The sequence below is a fragment of the Myotis lucifugus genome, unplaced genomic scaffold (assembly GCF_000147115.1).
Source record: "Myotis lucifugus unplaced genomic scaffold, Myoluc2.0 scaffold_3, whole genome shotgun sequence".
NCBI classification, from domain to species: Eukaryota; Metazoa; Chordata; class Mammalia; order Chiroptera; family Vespertilionidae; genus Myotis; species Myotis lucifugus.
The window spans coordinates 18,013,270-18,033,527 of NW_005871051.1; the positions used below are offsets into that span (position 1 = coordinate 18,013,270).

General features: G+C 51.6%; 1 protein-coding gene across 1 annotated transcript; it reads right to left on the reverse strand.

The window, feature by feature from the left end:
* Positions 1-1,307: 1,307 nt before the first annotated feature.
* TMBIM1 (transmembrane BAX inhibitor motif containing 1) lies at positions 1,308-19,960 on the reverse strand. Its single transcript, XM_006082513.3, has 12 exons — positions 19,840-19,960; positions 9,105-9,340; positions 7,451-7,545; positions 6,667-6,731; positions 6,451-6,504; positions 5,947-5,997; positions 5,158-5,197; positions 4,920-4,957; positions 4,677-4,764; positions 4,270-4,365; positions 3,099-3,152; positions 1,308-2,708 (listed from the first exon to the last, which is right to left on the reverse strand). The coding sequence occupies exons 2-12, from the start codon at positions 9,298-9,300 to the stop codon at positions 2,562-2,564; spliced, it is 924 nt and encodes a 307-aa protein (XP_006082575.1). The 5' UTR covers positions 9,301-9,340; positions 19,840-19,960; the 3' UTR covers positions 1,308-2,561.
* Positions 19,961-20,258: the final 298 nt, after the last annotated feature.

The window sequence follows — 20,258 nt, forward strand, 5'->3', positions numbered from 1 at the left end:
CAGTGTTCCCCGATTAATGGTTGGGGAAACCACAGAGACTTAAGCAACAAGTCTAGATGCGGGCCCTAGAGACCAAGTCCTCAGAGCTCTGGCCAGGAGGGTGGGGTCTTTCTCAGCTTTGAACAAATAAATAAATAAATAAAAAACAATCAAAGAGGGCATTGAGGGTTGCTGGGGTCCAGCCCCAGCAGGTCCAGGGGTTCCCAAAGGTGTGGACGGAGTCGGCGAAGAAGGAATGACACGGAGGCAGCATTTAGTTGATCAGCATAGTTGGGTTCTCTAGCCAGGATCTCCAGCCAAGTTCTGTGTGTTATTGTCTTATTACATCTGTATTTATACCAGTTGATTTTAATCCTATCAATTTCTATTCCAAAGGTTAGGGCGTTTCTTTCTTTTTTTTTTTTTTTTGTGAGCATTGAAAATTTATTGTGACAGTTCTTTTGAATACAGCAATTCATTTCTTTCTTTCTTTCTTTTTTTTTTTTTTTTTTTGCTAAAAGTATTACAAAGGGTATTACATAAGTGTCCTTTTTTTTTTCTTTTTTTTCCCCCGTTAGGGCGTTTCTTATCTCCATTCCAGGAAGTAAAGATTATGTAGCTTAAGCGTGATTGTTTGTAGTTAAAGTGATTAACTACCTGCCTGGCACTTAGTTAAGGGATTTTATTCCCTCCCTAACTTCAGGGAAAAATCCCTACCTGGGGAAACAATCTTTCTCGGAGAGGTGACCTTGGTTAAAACACATAGCGCCAAGAAAGGGAGCAAACATATTAAGAACAGTATGTCATATACGCCAGGCCCCTTGAAACATGCCGTGCAGATGTTTCTTCCCTGCAGCGACTGTGTCAAGCAGCAAGGATGGACCAGCTTCCAGCAGAGGGTGTGAAAGAAATAAAGCTGAGTCCAAATGACTCAACCTCCCTGGACCTGGGCTACTTTAAGAGGTTTTGAACTAGTGATTTTTAAGGCAGGGGTCCTAAACCTGAATCTGCAGTCCACCCCCCACCCCAACCCAACTGTGAAATTGTGTGTACACATACAGCTTTGTGGGGAAGAGAGTTCATAGCTCTCATGAGCTTTTGTAAAGGGTCCATGATGCAAGAAAGGTCATGTTTTCCGAGTGGTCCCTGCCAGACCCAGTAATGCAGGTTGAGCTTCTAGCAGCCTTTTGCATCCATTACCAGGAAGTACTGGGCAAAGTGTATTTGGTTATCTTAGAAAAGGTGGAAGATAGCAAGCCGGAATGCAAAGGTTGGAAGTGGATGCTTTGGGCAGGGCCAGACCGAAAGTGAAGAAAACCAGAGCCAAATGGGGTTTTAACTTCTAAATGTAAAACTTTATTACATTTCTAGTTATGTTTTTTTATGTGATATACTTAGGACCAAGGACTTAGAGAAGTCCTACTTATACCCTTGAGCTGATTTGGTTTCCACCCCACCTGATAGTGACCTTAGAGTGACCCTTGTTCCCCTTTCCATTCCAGCTTGAGGCACTTGGTGTCACTAAGAAAGCAGGAGCTGGCTAGAGAGATGGGGTCTGAGTCTAAAGTCCCTCAGTAGGAGTTAAAACAGAGGGGAAGTCTCCTTCCTCTCAGGCCCTCCCCAGGTTAGCAGAAGGAAAGAACAATATCTGTCAGACTGGGTGGGGTACTCCAAGGCATCCCAACCCAGTCTCTTCTTCCTGGTTACTTCCTGGCCACATATGATCCTACAAACCACCCCATCTCCTGACCATTGCCCTCACTTTCTGCCTGAGCATGGAAAGCCAGAGATCCCTCTGACAGAGCTCAGAAGCACCAGGGAGGTCCCCCGGCAGCTTTGGAGAATGGGGACCCAATGGCTGCAAACGGGCCTGCTCTCTGCCACCACCACAGCCACGAGGAAGCCCAGGGTAGACGCTGCTCTGTGTTGGCCCCTGTGCTTGAGTTTGCTTGCTGTCTCTCCCTCTCCCTCCCCCACCCCCAACCCAGATAAACAGTATGTACATGCATCAAGAGAGGAGCCGAAGCAGGGGGACCCACAGCACAGATCGCTTATACCTCCCTGAGCCAGGGAGCCACAGGGTTTGCCAAAGGAGTACAGGATAATGGCCTAAGAGTCCAGCAGGCTGGGGACAAACCTCTTTGGCTCTGTTAGGGGTTGAGGGAGGAAACAGCTCCAGCTACCTAGCCCAGAAGCCTGTGGCAAAGGTGGGAGGGGGAACCTCATCACCTTGAAGAGTCACGTCTACATCCATATTCCCTTTTAGTTTTAGAAGAGGCTCTTTCATCCCTCCCCGCTCTGACCCCAGCAGTTAAGAAGAATTTGGTGCCACATAGTGGGTGGAGGGAGAAGGCACATCTTCAGCCTAGTCCCTGCCAAGTCCATCAAGGGCAAGAGTTAGTCCCCAGGTGGTACCCACACAGCCACAGCCACAGCCACAGAGGCCACTCACCCAGGACAGAAAGGAAACTGGGCGTATTACTTTAGGGGAAGGAAAGGCGTCTGTGGCCCAGACCCTGGTCACAGGACCCAGCCCTCTAGAGTTGGGAGAGCCCAAAGTGGAGCGGAACTGGGGGTGCTCTTTAATCGCGACTCCCCACCAGCTGCAGCACAAAGGTGAAGATGTAGATGATGTCGGTGTAGATCTGCAGGGCACCAGTGATGTAGTCCTCTGGGCTGATGGTGTGCTTCCGGTTCCCCAGGACCAACTGAGTGTCGTAAGCCAGGAACTGCAGGGACAAGCAGAGTGAGATCCCGAGTACAATGCCAGAACTCGTTTCTGGTCAGCAGATCTGTCCCCGGAGCCTCTGCGCCATGCAGTGTGCTTAGGGGACACATTAATGAATGGCACAACACATGGCCTCTACTCTGAAGCAGTTCCCAGTCTAGAAAAGGAGAGAGACACAGTCCGCCTGCTGAGTGTTCTTCTACAGGCAGTGTGGACACGAGAGGGCAGGGGTGCCCAGAAATCAGTGAAACCTCTTGACGGGGGAGAGAGTGAAGGGTAGTTGTGGCCACATTCCCTGCCTCCCAAGTAGCCTAAATTCATGCTCCATCCACTCAGTTCCTCCCTTCCCTCCCCTCAGCTCCCCTTCCCAGAGGGGCAGGGCCTTACTCACCAAGGTAAAGCAAATGGCCCCCAGACCAGCATAGACCATATGGAGCCAGTAAATCTGGGGAGAGGGAACAGGGATGGTGTTAGAAATCTTAGCAAAGCACGACCAAGGTGAGCTCTCAGGACTAACTTCCCTGGGATTCTGGCATCCAAGGGGATAGATCCAGGAAGCTACCTACACGGAAGGACTACCTCTGCCTTCCAGATCCTGGGAGAAATTGAGAATGGTAACAGATTTGGCAGAGAAAACAGCCATCCTCCAGTGGCCATATAAAAACCAATCTCCAGCCGAAACCGGTTTGGCTCAGTGGGTAGAGCGTCGGCCTGCGGACTGAAAGGTCCCAGGTTCGATTCCGGTCAAGGGCATGTACCTGGGTTGCGGGCACATCCCCAATAGGAGATGTGCAGGAGGCAGCTGGTCGATGTTTCTCTCTCATTGATGTTTCTAACTCTCTATCTCTCTCCCTTCCTCTCTGTAAAAAATCAATAAAATACATTAAAAAAAAAAAAAACAATCTCCAAAGTGAGTAAGGTACAGAGGTGTCCATATATTTCTAGGAAAGAGAAGGTGGTTGAATTGCAGCTCTGGGAGGGGCAGGCTCAGGCAAGCACTGATCAAAGAGCCCCAGCACCTTTCCCAGTCATAGTCCACCTTCAGGAGAACGCTTCTTGCAGCCAATCCTGGAAGGGACGGACTAAAGAAGAGGGCTGGGAGGGAAGCCCCAACCACCTTGATGAACATCGGAGTCAGAGAGTACCCCAGGCAGCCCTGCTCAACAGCCTTCCAGGTGCCTGTCCACTGAAGGGCAAGCAGCCCTCCTGTTCACATGCTTCCCCTTCCAGCTCTCTGCTCCCCTCTCTGCCATGGGGCTCCTCTCCCACCGCCTCCTAGAACCTGGCCTCAGCTGCCAGATCTCATCCACCACTTCCCATGGGAATTCCGTGATGCTGTCCAAGGCCTCAGGTGTGATGGGTCCCAGGGCCGCCTGTTGCTGAAGAGAAATAACTAAACCCTAACTCAAAGGACGGGCCTCAGCATTGGTGCCTCTGCTGGCCAGTCGAGGGTCCTGGGAGCCAACTCCTGCCCAGGGGCCTGTGGGCCTGCTTCGCTCGTTCTACAGAAAGTCTCCCCTGACCACTGGGCTCGCTGACCCCAGCTCTCCCGAGACACTCACGTATTTGAAGGACAGCACGATGGCAGTGACGATCCCAGTCACCATCATCACAATTCCCAGGACACAGAAGAGGCCTGTGCACGAGGTGAAGTCCACCTGCCAGGAATGACGTTTCTGTCAGACGAGTGTCACCACCAGCAGGCCAGCCAGACTGGCCCTGCCTCCCCCCACCTCCCAGGAGTCCCAGTGCTGCCTCCTGGGGGGCATGGGAGTGACAGTCTAAGGACTGACATAGGGAGCAGTTTTGTAGGTGGAGTAGCTCTGAAGGGAAGGAATTAGGGTCTCTAAGGGAATCCCCAGTCTAGGGGGTCTGGGCCCTCCCAGGCCTGCTCAAGCGCCAAGCCTTAAGGGCCAGCTCTGTATAAGAAAGGGGGGGGAGGCCAGGGAGGGGCCCCCCAAACCCTCACCTTGGTCTGGAAGCAGAAGATGGTGACTGAAATAGTCACCACAGCAGTGATGATCATTGCGATGATGACAGCTTTGGTTTGATACATACTGAGGGGAAGGAGAGGGAGAGGCTAGAGGCATAAGCCATATGTGACTGACTTCAAAACCACCACTTCCCCCATGCACAGGACTGCCAGCCCAGAGATGCCCGCTCCCCCATAACACACACTTCCCAGAGCATGGTGGTTTGTCCCCGAATGTACCTGGAAATGGTGCCGGTCATGAAGCCCAGGGCAAGAGTCTGAGGGAAGGAGAGAGACAAGAGTGAAACACTTAAGAGAGGCATGGCCATGGCAGTGTCAGGGCTGGGAGTAAATGTGACTGAGGAGACAGGCGTAAGGATAAGGTGGCGGAGAGAACCAGACACCTTCCACAATGGCATCCCCATCCCTAACCCTCCCTCACACCATCTCCACATCCCCTCCACGCTTCTAGACTTACAAAGAGGGTCAGCAGGATAATGTTCCATGGGAAACGGCGTCTGAAGGGAAAGAAACCGTAGTTAAGTGACTCCGGGCCAACCAGGTATCAGAGTCCTTTAGCAGAAGGAAGGTCTTGGCCCAGGTGCCTGGAGAATTAGGCCTTGGCTGGGGGAGGAGAGGCTGGCTCAGCCTTTGGTACCTGCTCAGGTGTTCTATGCAGGGACAACACAGGGTAATAGGACAGATATGGACTGTGGGGCCACAAAGACCTGGATTCATTTGAGCTTTTACACTATCTGTGTGACTGTGGGAAAGTTACTCAGCCTCTCTGAGCCTTGGATTCTTCCTATTTGTTAAATGGTAAAATGTTACATATCTTGCAGGGCTGCTGTAAGAATAATGGCTACATAGCTAAATAGAGCCCACACAGGCAAGGTACTTTGTTGTTTTTTCAAACTGTAAGAGAAAGTTTATTTAGAAGGTTACAGAGGTAGTAGAAGTGAGCCAGCTGGGCTGCATAGGCTCAGGAAACTAGTAGTTATAGATGCAAAAGGGCCTTAGAGCTTAGGAGAGAGAGGCACAGGTAATGTGCCTGGGGAGGGGGGGAGGGGGAGGGGGAGGGGGGGGAGAGAAAGGCTGGGGCACCAGGCAAGGTACTGTACACACCCACATGTAGCTGCTATCATCCTCATTACTGCTTGTAAGTCTTCATTCAGCTGCTATAAGGAGTCCCCTTTCTGCCCAAAATATTTGGCCCCACTCCTGCCCCCTGCCATCCCTTCTCTTTGTCTAAGTCTATGGGACTCACCTGGGTCCCTGGCAGCAGGCAAGGGTCAGGTAGGTGGCCAGGAAGACAGCACTGGGGAGAGAGAGACAGGAAGTAGTCCACAGGCCTGGTCAGCACTAGGTCCCTCTTGGCCCCACCTGACAGCACTCACCAGGCCAGCAGGTCGGAGGCCCACAGAGCTGTTTGGAAGTCTGGGGGAAGCTACCTAGTAAGGCAAGATTACCCCAGCCAAGGGCACTGTTATGGGGGGTCTGGCCAGGAAGAGGGTGAAGGAGGTCGGAGTAGACAGGCTAACGGACTGTGGGGACCATTTTACTTTATGTATGTTGCCACCAGTTCCCCACCCCTGCTCTTAGGAGCCTGTGCTGCTGCTGCTCCTCACTGGGTGGCATGCACCCACACTTCCAACAGAGGTGGCAATGTGAAGGGCCCCTCACAAACAGTATTTGGATCCCTGCTCTGAGAAATCCAGAGAGTTGTCACCCCCTCTCCCCTTGTCCCGAGCAGAGAGGAACATAGACTCACTAGGATACGTAATAGACAGCCACATTTCTTCTCACAAACTCGCCAACTGGCTTCCTGTGGAGCAAGAGAAGACCGGAGTCACAGCTGTTTCCTCAAATTGCCCACATCCAGCCCTTCTTCCATCCCTCTGAGTCAAGGGCCCCCCACCCCAGATCCTGGCAGGTACCCAAGCAGGCCCAGGACCCCAGAGCTCCAAGGAGAGGCTTAGAGACTCACACAAAGGTGAAGATGGCGATGATGGCCACTGTGATGAGCAGCTGGACAGAGATGATGCTGTAAACCTGCAACACAGACGGGTCACCCCTGGCCTCTCCCCAGGAAGCAGCCAGCCCCCAGACCAAGGAGCCCGAAGACTGTCCTCCTCCCCTGACTATTAACTGTGAGGAGGGCCTCCTTCTTAATTTTGAAGGATCCACTCTTTGTTTCCACTCGAGAGCCCGCCCTAACTGCAGCCAAGTGGAGAGGCTGGCTCCAGTATTATCCACATCTCAGAGCTGATCCTCACCTCCAGCTGCTACCTGACACCCCGTCCCTGTCTGACATCCAGCCTCAGTTTACTGCTTACTTCCCCTGCCTCACTGCACAGCCAGTGTGGCCCTGCAGTTGCAGCCGTTCAGGCTGACACTGTCAGGTATCTGTCTACTGAGCAGGGTGCTGTGCACACAGGAAATGGGGAAGGGAGGGTGAGCTACCATCATTTCTGGCTTCCAGTTGCTTACAGCCAAACAGGAGAAAGAAGTCTGGGGAGGACAGAACACTTTGCAGAGTCTGCTGAGATTTTCTCAGACTGAATCTGCCTCTGACCCCAAAACAAGGTCACGGAAAGAGGAACGAAAGGTTAGGGAACAGGGATGAGAAGAGTACAGGGCTAGAGAGAACCTGGAAGGCAGCAGCTATTTCCATGGGAATGAGTCCACAGCTAACAGTGCCTCCCCGCCAACCACCCCATTCCCACAGCCCAAGGGGCCCAGGTACACCTGCCTCCCAGCCCACATCTCACCTTTCGAATGAAGGTGTGTCGGACTTTCATGTCATCCCACTCTCCGGCCCCGAAGCTGTCACTCACTGCTCTCTCCTCGGCATCATAGCCTGGGCCTAGGGACAGATCATATATGACCAACTAGGAACATGTGGCCTCAATCCCAAAGCCTCTGTGACATTATCTCAGAGTCTCGGGTATCTCCAGTCAAAAACCAAGTGTTATAACGAACTCCTTGCCCAAGCCAGGTCCTCTAGGTGCCCACAGAGTAACCCATCAGCATGCACTGAGGTCTCCTGGGCGAGGGTGCCCAGCCCACACCTGCGTGCTCTGGTGTACAAACACCTGTGGTTGCAGGCATGTGGACTAGAGTGTCAGCCAGAGGAGCTGCGAGGACGGGGTCAGAGCAGGGGACTTGATAGAAGGAGGAAAAGGAAGGTAAAAACACTGCACAGCCCTATCCCACTGGTTAGAACGTCAGCCCACAGACTGAAGTCTCAAGTCTGATTCCAGTCAAAGGCATGTACCTTGGTTGGGTTGCAGGCTTGATCCCCGTCGCAGTCAGGGCGTGTGCGGGAGGTAACCAGTCGATGTGTCTCTCTCCTATCCACGTTTCTCTCTCTCTCTGTCTCTCCCCCTCCCTCTCACTCCCTTTAAAAATCAATGGAAATAATATCCTCAGATAAGGATTAAAAACAACAATAGAAAACACAGCACACGTGTGTGCAGGGTGGAAAAGAGTGTGTAGACCAGTGATGGCGAACCTTTTGAGCTCGGCGTGCCAGCATTTTGAAAAACCCTAACTTAACTCTGGTGCCCTGTCACATATAGAAATTTTTTGATATTTGCAACCATAGTAAAACAAAGATTTATATTTTTGATATTTATTTTATATATTTAAATGCCATTTAACAAAGAAAAATCAACCAAAAAAATGAGTTCGCATGTCACCTCTGACAGGCGTGTCATAGGTTCACCATCACTGGTGTAGACCATGATCTACCTTGGGTCAACAAGTAGGACTCAGAGAAAACAGACATGTCAGGGATATATGTTCACAGGACAAGACAGGACTGGAAACGTGACTGACCACTGATATTTGCACCGAGCAGACGAGTGGCCAGATGAGCCTGGGCTGTGCTCCAGGCCACACGGCATTCCTGGAATGCCTGGGGACTACTTTCAAAGTCCGCATGTGGGCTGCTCAGGAAAGTCACTGCCTTCTCATCGTATCTCATCTCAAAGACCAAACAGCATTTACTTGCCAGGGTGATTACCAAACATCCAAATGACCTCTGGATGTTTGCAAAAATCATGTTACCTTAAAGGACAAGGATTTAAAAAAAAAAAAAGTACCTCAGGTTCCAAAGGGAGAGAGGAACTGGGTGGGGTGGTGCCCCCTAGTTAGGAACGGCCACCTAGTAATTAATTACTTCACCCAACCACTTTCTCTGTGGTGTGTAACTTCCGGTGTGTCTTATGGACTCAGACTCCCCGCTGAATAACGGGGCTAACAGGTGGCCCAGGGGAGCTAGGTACGAGTAAGGAGAAAACAAAGATGGGAAATGGAGAGATGAAAAACCGGGTTAACAGGAAGTTGAAAAGGAAGGAAATGAGGTGGCTCGGTGCTGCCAGTGCTCCTCCCACCCACCGCCAGTCACCCTCAAGCACTCACCGTAGTGCATGGGCATCGGGTGCACGGGGGGCATAGGCTGTGGGTAGCCAGCAGGGTGACCATAGCCAGGCTGTGGGTAGGCAGGGTAGGCAGGGTACCCGCCGGGCAGGACAGAAGGCTGTCCATAGCCCCCCTGGGGTGGAGGGTACAGGGGGTTGCGGTCCTCATACGGAGGGGGTGCGCTGGGGTTGGACATGGCCACTCAAGGGCTGAGGGGAGACCCCAGCGGCTGGGACCTGAAATGGAAGACAAGAAAAGCAAACGTTTTGTTATTACCAAAACGTTTACAACAAAATGTAAAAATATAATTTACATATCATATCACAATTAATCAATACAGTCAAAATTGCACAATTACACATTTATAAAAATTCCACACATCATCCTCAGAATAATCAGTTTCTGTACAAAGATTTACAGCTGTCCAATGTATGTAATTTTTTCTCAGCTTACCCCACCCTAGTCCAGGTGGTCTCTGTGGAAGGAGACTCTCATATTTTCTCTCAGCGATGGGGTGCCATCCTCTGCCCACAGGCCGTCCTCCCCATCGCCATAGTGCCCTTGGCCCACCAGCTCAGCCCCTGCCCCTCACCTTCACACCAGCTTTCTGCCCACAGCCCTCCCTGTGCAGCGTCCTGCCATGGGTGGGTGGGTGGGGGGAACAAGAGTCCAGAGGGATCACTGGGAATCAGTGGGGTAAGCGATGAGGAGCAGGGGCCTGGGAACTCCCCTGTGATCACTTAAGAATGCCTTCCAGCCCCGGACAGTGTGGCTCAGTTGGTTGAAGCATGTCCTGTATACCAAAACGTGGAGGTTCGACTCCCAGTTGGAGCATATACCCAGGTAGCGGGTTTGATCCCCAGGCAGGGAGTGTGTGGGAGACAACAGATAAATGTTTCTCAAATTCATGTTTCTCTCTTTCTCTTTCCCTTTCATTTTCTCTCCCCCCGCCACCTTTCCCCGCCCCCCCCCCCCATTTCCTCTCTCTGGAATCGATTTTAAAAATAATAAAGAAAATAAAATTTTTTAAAAAGCTTTCTAGTGACCAGGGAAGAAGCCCGATGGCCCAGCAAAGCCTGGTGAATCACAGGGCCAGCTGGGACCCATTGAAGGGTCAACCCAGCCCCCATGGCAGCTGGCAGGAGAGTCAGGCCTGAAAGGCAGAGCTGGGGAGGAGCCAAGGCCGATGGTGGGGGAGGAGGCGAGGACAACAAGCTAGCCCTGGTGCTGGAGCCACCAGCCCCAGCGTGGGAGTGCAGAGGGCTATGGACAGTGGCAGGCTGAGTCAGGGGACGCCAGAAGCCTGGGGGAATGGGTGCACAGGGCTGGCCACCAGAGCTGGGAGGCGGCGCAAAAGGGCAGGCCTGAGACAGAACTTTCTGGTTCTTTCAAATAACAGCCTAGGCGTGTCAGATGGGTGTGTAGCAGCCTATGGCTGCCACTGCTCACTTTGTGGCCTTGCCATAGTGCTTGCAGGGCCTCAAAGCCCCCGGGGAGGGGGAGACACTTGTTTTGAACCCCAGGGTCTCTAGTGTCCCTGTGATTCTTGCCTGTCTCCCCCAGGGCAGTGGCTAGCAGGGAAGAGGGAGCCCTAAGGATTCATGCCACAAGGTCCAGTCACTACCTTCTCTGCAGGAAGAAGAACCCCACAGCCAGGGGAAAGCTGAGGACAAGGCCCCAAATGCTCAGTTCAGATGAGGGAACCAAGGCTGAGAACAGTGAACTGTTCCCCGTGATCACAGAACTGGCAGGTTAATGGTGCCACCAGAATCTCCGAGGCCTTCCGGGTCCTAGATGTCTGTCTTCTATATTATGTCTGTCTGTCTGTCTGTCTCTCTCTCTCTCTCTGGTTGATTCCTGCATGTGCCCTGACGGGGATCGACCCTGCAACCCTGCCATATGGGGATGATGCTCCAACCAACTGAGCTACCTGGCCAGGGCATATGCTGTGTTCTTTATGCCTCTTACACCAAGTAAATGTCCCCCAGGACTGGTATTCCCCTCTTAAGTGGCAGAGATTGGGGCTTGCGAAGAGCTAAGAAGGAGGTCCCTGAAAGACCTGGATTAAGAACAAGCCCTGATAAGAGACTGGGCCCCTTAACAGGGCCACCACCTCCCCCTAGCATCCTCCAAGGGGCAGACCTTTAGGATCCCACAGAGAGGAAGCACCCCCAGATTCAGGTCAGCAGACAGCCTCAGAGCCTCTGCTGGAAGGAAGAGCCGGCTTTTTAGGGCACCTGCACAGTTCAGGGATCAGATAAAGGACTGTCTTATCTCTTCTCTCTTATGACAATTGGGATAATCCAGAGAGAGGAAGGTGGCAGGGAGGGTGGGGAGGCAGTATTGAATTACAGGCCAGGTCTCTAAATGGGTTATTTTGAGGAAAGCTGTTCTCCATCTTCCCAGAGTAAATGGACCAGCACAGCAAGAATGTGTCAGGTCAGAAATAAGAAAGATGTCCCGGACAGCAAGGGTGTGACACAGCAAACCAGGGCATCAGAAGTGGGGTCGTGTGCAGGTCCTGCACCGGAGAGTAGAGTGGCCTGAGGAGAGTGGAATGAAAGGAACAAGGGAGGACTAAAAACTGGGTGTGCTGAGTTTAAGAAACCAAGATAGTCACTGTTTTTGACAGTGTTTTGTTTAGCCCTAGCCAGTTTGGCTCCATGGATGGAGCGCCGGCCTACGGATTGAAGGTTCATGAGTTCTATTCCAGTCAAGGGCTTGTACCTCAGTTGTAGGCAACCAATAGATGTGTCTCTCTCACATCGATGTTTCTCTCTCTCTCAATGGAAAATCAATGGAAAAATTTCCTCGTGTAAGGATTAACAGCAACAATAACAAAAATGTTTTGTTTATGTAAGAGTGAGAAAATACTCTTAAGTTGTTATATGTGGCTCTTCTTAATAGACTTTTAAAAGAGGAAGAAAGAAAAACTGGGGTCCCCTTTTGTGAGACAAGAGGCTCCTTCACCCTATAACTCTCTATCCATCCCCTTCAAAAATCCCCTTTTAGCCCTAGCCGGTTTGGCTCAGTGGATAAAGTGCCGGCCTGTGGACTGAAGGGTCCCAGGTTCGATTCCAGTTAAGGGAACATGCCCAGGTTATGGGCTCGATCCCCAGTAGGGGGCATGCAGGAGGCAGCTGGTAAATTATTCTCTCTCATCATTAATGTTTCTATCTCTCTCCCTCTCCCTTCCTCTCTGAAATCAATAAAAATATATAAAATAAATTAATTAGATTAAAAAATATTTTATTGATTTCAGAGAGGAAGGGAGAGGGAGAGATAGAAACATCAGTGATCAGAGAGAATCATTGATCAGCTCCCTCCTGCATGCCCCCTACTAGGGATGGAGCCCGCAATCTGGGCATGTGCCCTTGACCGGAATCAAACTTGGGACTTTTCAGTCCATAGGCCAGTGCTCTATCCACTGAGCCAAAATGTCTAGGGCAAATATATATATATTTTTAGATCCCCTTTTAACTACACCAAGAGAACAGTGGCCTGTTTGCAGGAAGAGGGATGGGCTTATCTGTCATTATTGCCCTCATCTCAGCACCCGGGACCATTTGATGTCCACCATCCAGATGGTGGCATATAAGTGAACAGGCTGAACACAGCAGGGGGCACTGGCAAGAAAGGCCCTGTGGTCAGAAGCTCCACAGTGTCACCAGTGTCACCAGTGTCACCAGTACCCAGTTCTATAGCCTCCTCAGGGTGCTCCTCTGTGAAATGAGCTAAGTGGACCAGACGGTCCCTGACTCATTTCCAGCTCTAACAGACTGGAATCCTGAAACTCCCCTGAGAAGCCAGGCTATTCAGTGCCTGCCCTGTACGTGGCCAGCCAGCCACCCCTCCCTCCTTCTTCAAAGCTGAGCCGGACAAACAGGTCCCTCTCCAGACTAAAGGGTGAACCAGGGAGAGCAAGGCCGGCCTTAGATGGGCCACGAGGATCCAGGGTTCCAGCCCAATGCAGAGGGCTGCTGACTCATGGGGACTTCCTCCGCACTCCCGCACTCCCGCCCTCCCTCTGACTCTTCTGGTTTCAGAGGAATTCACTAGTGGCTCTGCCTGCTGGGGACACAGGAGGTCACAGACCAATTCTCTGGGGCCTCGGCCACCAGCCATGCTCACCAGAGACTGGCACTGACCATTTCACCTCACTATGCCTCAGTTTCTCCAGCTGGAAAATGAGTTTAATATTATAATAGTACCCTCCAGAGAGTTGTAAAAATCAAATGAGAAAATACACATAGAACACTTAGAACATTGCCTGACCTCTGATAAACAATAAATGTTGATTATTTTTAGTTATTATTTCATTAAATCCTCTCAAGAGGCCAACAGGGTAGATAATGTTATTTTCCCTATTTACAAATGAAGGAATAGAGGCTTAGAAGAATTAAGTCACTTGCCCAAGGTTACTTAGCTAGGGTATGAGGAAGTCAAGATTTGAGCTCCAAGACCAACTCCAGAGCCCATGCTCTTAAAGCCCCTGCTCAGAGCCCTCATTCAAACACCTTGTCTGTTCAAACTTCTCATCACTTCTCATAGCTTCCCATCTAAGACGCCCTAATGACAATGGAAGGCTTACAGAGTAAGTGGATTCCAGACCATTCAGCCCCTTCCATATCCCCCAGGACCCCAATCCTATGCAACCACCAGGAGGAAAAGAGAGTAGTCAGAGACAGAGATTCTTACTTGTAAGAGCTGAAATGAAACTCACTCAGCTAGGGTAAGCCCACCCCTCACTTTGCCAACCAGACAGCCATAGTCAGGGAGGCAGAGTGACCTGCTCTTTGTCACAAAGCTGGAGATGGGGTCGGGTGTAGAGGCCTGGGGACAGGAGAGGGAACGTGTCCAGGCCATCAGGGCGAGGCTGAACTCAGTCACACTCACCTCTGAGCAATGCCAGACTGCAGAGCCTCGGCCCAGGGCTGCCAGCACCGGCAGTTCTGAGCCTGCTCCCTGGCTGCTGCCCCACTCTCATGACACCCTGGCCACCTCCTCATTGAGCTCAGCTGGGGATGAGGTTTGGGGCTGGCACTGGCCCAGGGAAAGGGGGAAGTGGCCAGTGTTTACTTTCATAGCTATGACTACAGGTGGGAGCTGAAGAAGAATGTAGAGTTGAAAGGGAAGGAGGGGAAATATCTAGAGAGTGAGGATGATTCATGCCCAAAGACTAGGAACCAGGAATCAGGTCATCTGGAGGGGCTCACAGTCTCCAGGGGCTAAAAAGGACTATTAAGGTTCCCCAGTGGAAGCCAGAATTTTCCTAAAACACAGTGAGCATTCAACTCCTACTGGATACACTCCAGTGACAAGGAGCAAGACTGTTCTACTTGCAGGCAGCTTGGATCACTAGAACATTCTTCGTCACAATGCCTATTACCAAGACATTCAGACTCTGTCCTGTCCTTGCCATATTACAGATCTAAGTTTGCTCCCCTCTCTTATGACCCCAATCCCTCATCAGAAAGGAGCCGGCACCTCTCCTTACTCCTGCAAGACCCCCAGACCCAGTCGGCACAACCGCAGAAGTGGGTGGGCTCAGATGTAGGACTTGCTGGCTGTCAAGGTTTTCAGGTGTGGCGTCAGGAAAGCATCTCCTTCCCCTGGAGTGTGGCCACCATACTCCTAGCCAGTTGAGGCCCAGGCCCAGGCTCCCCTGGGGGCATCCGAAGGTTAAGGCTCTGGAATCTGCAGAGAGGCTGGTGCTACTGGGGTTACAGCAAGAGGGTGTGTGTGTGTTGGAAGGAGGGGTGGAAAGGAGCAGCTGACTGGTCCAGGCAGCGTGCCCTCCTCCCTGCCAGGAATGGATGCCCAGAGCCAGAGTGGAAAGAATAGCTCAGAGTGCACATCTCAGGAAACCCCACCCAGCAGGCCTAGGAGGGCAGCCCCTGGCCCACTGTAACCAGGACTCTTATTAGTCTCTTTTCCTCCCTCTTCCTTTACCTAACCCAACTCCCCCACCCAAGAAAACACGTCACCCTCCTACCCCAGCATATAGCCACCAGGGCAGAGGAGGAGTAAAAAGATACACCCAGGAGTGTCTGGGCATGTCACCAGGCCTGACGCACACAGACCAATGGGCCCAGAATCCACTTATCCTCTGTCTGCCTGGCCCCTGGGATTAATAGGATGACGCTGAGTGGATCTAAAAACTGAAACATCAGAACTGGGTTGGACTTTAGAAATCATCTGGTCATTTGACAGACTAGGAAATCCCAGAGCCAAGAAAGTTCCTGTCCCAGCCCACGACAAGCCCTCTAGGTCATGGGTTTGAAACGTCATTCCCAGCCCTGCCCACTGTCTGAGAACTCAGAGAAACAGAAGGCAGCACACACACCCTGAGGCAGAGCCAGAACAGTCCACTCATTTCCCCAGTTCTCTGTGCCTCCTGCTCAGAAATAGATAAGACTGTCAGCCCATGACTTCCTTCCCAGTCCAGGTCTAACCAGGGCACTCTCTCCAGTCAGAGACTGAGAGGGGTGGCTCCAGTCTCCAAGCTGCCCTGGAGAGCAGGGAGGACACAGGCATCCACAGCTCCCCCATCACCCTTTGCTGAGGGCAGAATTGTGTCATCAGTGTGATAATCTCAAAGACCCCAGGCAAGTCAGTGGTCAGAGTGGCCTGGGAGTGCAGTTTAGGGAATGAGGAAGCCATTAAACAGGGAAAAAAGAGAATCACTTACAGTAAGTAGTAAGTGCTGTGTGCTTACCACGCAAGACTTGGGCACATGGGATCTCCACAAGGCCCCTATGAGACGCATATTCTTTTTATATTGATTTCAGAGAGGGAGAGAGAGAGAGAAGCATCAATGATGAGAAAGAAACATTGTCGGCTGCCTCAGGCACACCCCCTATTAGGGCTCGAGCCTGCAACCCAGATATGTGCCCTGTCTGGGAATTGAACCACGACCTTCTGGTTCATAGGTCTATGCTCAACCACTGAGCCACACCAGCTGGGTGAGATGCATATTCTTATTCCCACTCTACAGATGACAAAACTGAAATTAAGAGAAAAACAGATCTAAGGTCCCATAGCAGGTGGACAGCAGAGATAGGTTTGAACCTAAATCTGATGTCTGATTTTACACCTGCCTAGAGCAGATGCCTCTGAGACACCCCACCAGTTACCTGTGTGATGAGGTCAGCACCCAAGGCCAGCTGAGGTAGAAAAGATCTTTGCTGTTGATACCAGTCCCCTCCCCCTTGTAGAAAGTCCATCCAGGCCAGGGCCCTGGGTTAGGAGGCAGGGAGCTGAGTTCTTGTCCTGGCCCAGGTCCTGACTCCACTGTGTGAGTCAGGGTAGGCCACTTCACATCCCTGAGCTCAGTTTTCTCATCAGTGAATGAGCACACTGAACCAAAAGATCAAAGTCCATGCCAAGTCTAACAGTCTCTGATTCTGAATGAACTGCCCGAGCAAACCAGAACAGGAGACTTCACGGCAGAATGACCTACTTCCTGAAGAATATAGGCTGAGGTCACTACTCATGTTAACTGTTCTGGATGACCGTCTACCGAGGCAAAGGCATGTGGCATGTTCTGGGTATTGGGGGTGGCCAAAACTTCTCCTCCCCAACTGCCTCTGAACCCTACAGCCAGCATCTCCTAGGGCCTCACTCACCCCAGAACCTGAAGCGAAACCAGGTAGCACTAGAAAAGAAAGACTGAGGCAGAAAGCCAAGAAACCTGGGTTTAAGTTCTGACTATCACTAACTAGTTGTGGGAATCCAAGCAAATGACCTCCCCTGCCCTCCTTTTCACCCAAATCAGCCCAGGTGGGGGAGAGGAGGAGGGACTTGTTATGGGGACCAGAGAGTGGAGAGCTAGAATCATCACCCAGGCCTTCCCTGGACTGCTCTAAAGAACACAGCCCAGGAGATGGGAATGGATGAGCTCTGAAAACAGATCAGTCTGAAAAGCAATCCATATCCCCTTTTGGAAATTCACAAGGCACAGTGGCATACTAGGCTGCTGAGAAGTCCTGCAGTGAGCAAACCTGCTCAACTTTTGTTTAACCCAGTGTTCCTTCAAACTTTCTCAAGCCCGAAACATTTTTATCAAAGCACACCTAATGACTAATATTCTATGGACGCTGAGCAGGCCACCTTTGTTTTACAGATAGACCCAACCTTGAGAATGACTCATGTCCTAACTCCTCATATCTTTATTTTTTTCTTAATGTTTATTTATTGACTTTTTAAAAATATTTTTTTATTGATTTCAGAGAGGAAGGGAGAGGGAGAAACATCAGTGATGAGAGAGAATCATTGATTGGCTGCCTCCTGCACGATCCCTCACCAGGGATGGAGCCCATACCCTGGGCATGTGCCCTGACCTGGAATTGAACTGTGACCTCCTGGTTCATAGGTTGACACTCAACCACTGAGTCACACTGGCTGGGCTATTTATTGATTTTTGAGAAAAGAAGGGAGAGAGAAACATAGATTTGTTGTTCCACTTATTTATGAATTCAGGATCCCTGAATTGGGATCGAACCTAAAACCTTCTCATATCTTTTTTTTTTAAATTGAAGTATAAATGACATATAACATTATATAAGTGTCAGGTATACAACATAATAATTCAATATTTATATATACTGCAAAATGGTCACAATAAGCCGTTATCATCCATCACCATACAAACTTACAAAATTTTATTTTTTGTGACAAGAACTTTTAAGATTTACTCAGCAACTTTCAAACATGCACCACAATATTACTGACTAACTCCTCATCTCTTAAAACCTCGGCCCTTACATACAGCCTCTCCGAGCAGTCACATTAAGTACCAGGCATGCCCCCTCTCAGAGAGTCAGCTAGCTCAGTGCCAGGATGGGTCCTCTGTGGGGGTCCTTCCTCTCTCATCGCTCCCCCTCCCTCCAAGCTGCTATTATAATCTCCACAGTAGGATTTACTGCCAAGGCTGGGTGACATCTCCAACTAGCATAGAACCGGGAGGCTGGCATTCCCTGACATCACCTTAATGTAACAAGAAAAAATACAAATCATTACACACAAGAAGAAGGACTCATTCTTATCTTCCTCCCTGCCCACTGTATTGAGTACCCTCTAGGTACCCAGCACTGTGGCCTGTGGACTTCTGGATATCATTTCTACTTCAAACACACACACACACACAACCAGGTTTTAGCTTAGAATCCCCGAGTCCGAGGGTTGGAAGATTCTGTTAAGGCCATCCCCTCCCAGGCGTTTCCAACAGAATACTCCAGAAAGCCCACGTCATTTTGCTAGGGGAGGCCTTCCCAGAGAGCTGTATGAGCTTGAGCTTCCACTCCCTGGCCCTCCCTCTGAGGACACACAAGTGTGTGTCCCTTCTCTGGGGCCTCTGCTCTTTCTAAGGGCCCAGGGTGAGAAGTTGGGGGGATGGAAGTGCTCTGAGGTGGACAGCTTGCAGCTAAGGCCCCCATTCCCATGGGAGGAGGCTAAGCTGAGGTGGCTATTACCTCAGCCTGACATGAGGTTCTCCCCACACTTAAGGTGTAACCCATCATTACCTCTCTGAGGTGCCCATTTTTACAATGAGGCCCTGAGATCATGGCATAAGGAGACAGCATATCAGGGCCCTTCACACTGTGAGGTCCCACCACTTTCTTCTCAGTTACCAACTGGGTCTCTGGTCCTCATGACTGGAGAGACAGGGAGCGCAGGCAGGTGAGAAGGAAGTATGGCTGCCTCTTAGTCCCAGACAAAGCGGCCCCAAGGAAGCATCTCGCTCCCCCTGCCACCACTGGCCAGGCCAAAGGCGCCAGCTTTGAAACCAAAGCTCACCAATGAGATGAATATTTCAGAGCCCCAGAGAACTGGACACCTGAGGGACCTTCCATGACACGTGTGTGGCTCTGACCCTGGTTCCTAGGCCTACCCCCATGTCCCATGTCCAGGTCCCTCAGGTAGAACCCCACAGCTAGAGGCCCCAGTGGGCTGAGAGGGGTAGAGACCCCCCCAGGGACAAGAACTGATGCAGAACTCACAAGATCAGGGCCAAGCCTCCCAGCATTCTTCCTCTACTTGCCCTCCCACTGTCCCCTGGCTCCTTCCCCAGTCTCACTTGTTTACCCCTTTTCCATTTTCCTGCTTGCTTTTTACTCTGACCCAAAGAGGACAGGAGAACAATACTGTCCCTGTAGCTTTCTGAACAGCCTGAGGAAGTGGCAGGAAGCAGGCAAGGTGAGACAGAGCCACGGTGACAGAGGTGCCCACTTCCGCACCCACGGACAGGGGCTGCTCGCTCTTTCCACCCTGTCGCTTCCCCCACTCACTAGGACTCTTTTACCTGTCTACACCTGGGCTGGCGCCGGGCAACCTGCGGCCGGGCGGGCCCCACGCCATCTCGTGCTCCCACCACGCACAGCTGGCCACTCTGGGGATGGCACTGTGGACACGCCCTGCGACAGACACGCGCCAGAAAGAGGGGCACATGACACCCTCAAACCCTGGCCCGCCCGCCGGTGCCCACAACCAGCCGCTCGGCTCCCAAAGATAAACGGGTGGCACCCGCCTGCCCCCGGCGCAAGGGGAAAGCGAAACTCTAGCAGAGAGAGCGACGGATCCGCGTTCTGGCACCGGCTGCCGGGGCGGGAGCGGCCCGGCCCGCCGCGCACTCCGAGAAAGTTTGGGGGCCCCTGCCCAGCACCGCCCCAGCCCTGACTCAGCCCCCGCCGGCCGTCAGTCCCCAACTCCGGAGGGCCGCGGCCCCCTGACTTGCCTGGCAGATCCTGACGGTGCGTTCCCGGCCTCCAGGCGTCGCAAGTCTGTCACCACCCGCCCCGGCCTGTGCTGGGCTGGGCTCCGCGCCCCGCCCCGTCGCGTCGGCCCCTGGGGCGGGGTCTCTGGGCGCCGCCAGTGGGGCGCTGGGGTCCGCCCCGGTCCCGCCCACGCCCGGCCTGTGGCCATGACGAATTCGCTAGTCCTGTATTTTCGGATTTAAAGGCAATACGTGATCACTGATGGAAATTTTAAAAAAACACAAATACAGGATGAAAGTACTTCATCCCACCCCCTCCCGACTCCCAGCGGGAAGTACTTGCTCTTGGTGCTTCTTTGCCTTTACGTATTTTACTTGTTTTTCTAGAGTGACGTCATATTGTATGTTTTGTTTATTGCTTTTCTTTAATATTTTATCAC

Coding starts and splice junctions, on each gene's coding strand:
- TMBIM1 (XM_006082513.3), bottom strand. CDS start 9,300: ATGTCCAACCCCAGCGCACCCCCTCCGTATGAGGACCGCAACCCCCTG. Junction 4,958..5,157: donor TTATCCTGCTGACCCTCTTT/GTAAGTCTAGAA, acceptor TCCTTCCCTCAG/ACTCTTGCCCTGGGCTTCAT. Junction 2,709..3,098: donor GGGCCATTTGCTTTACCTTG/GTGAGTAAGGCC, acceptor TTGTCCCTGCAG/TTCCTGGCTTACGACACTCA.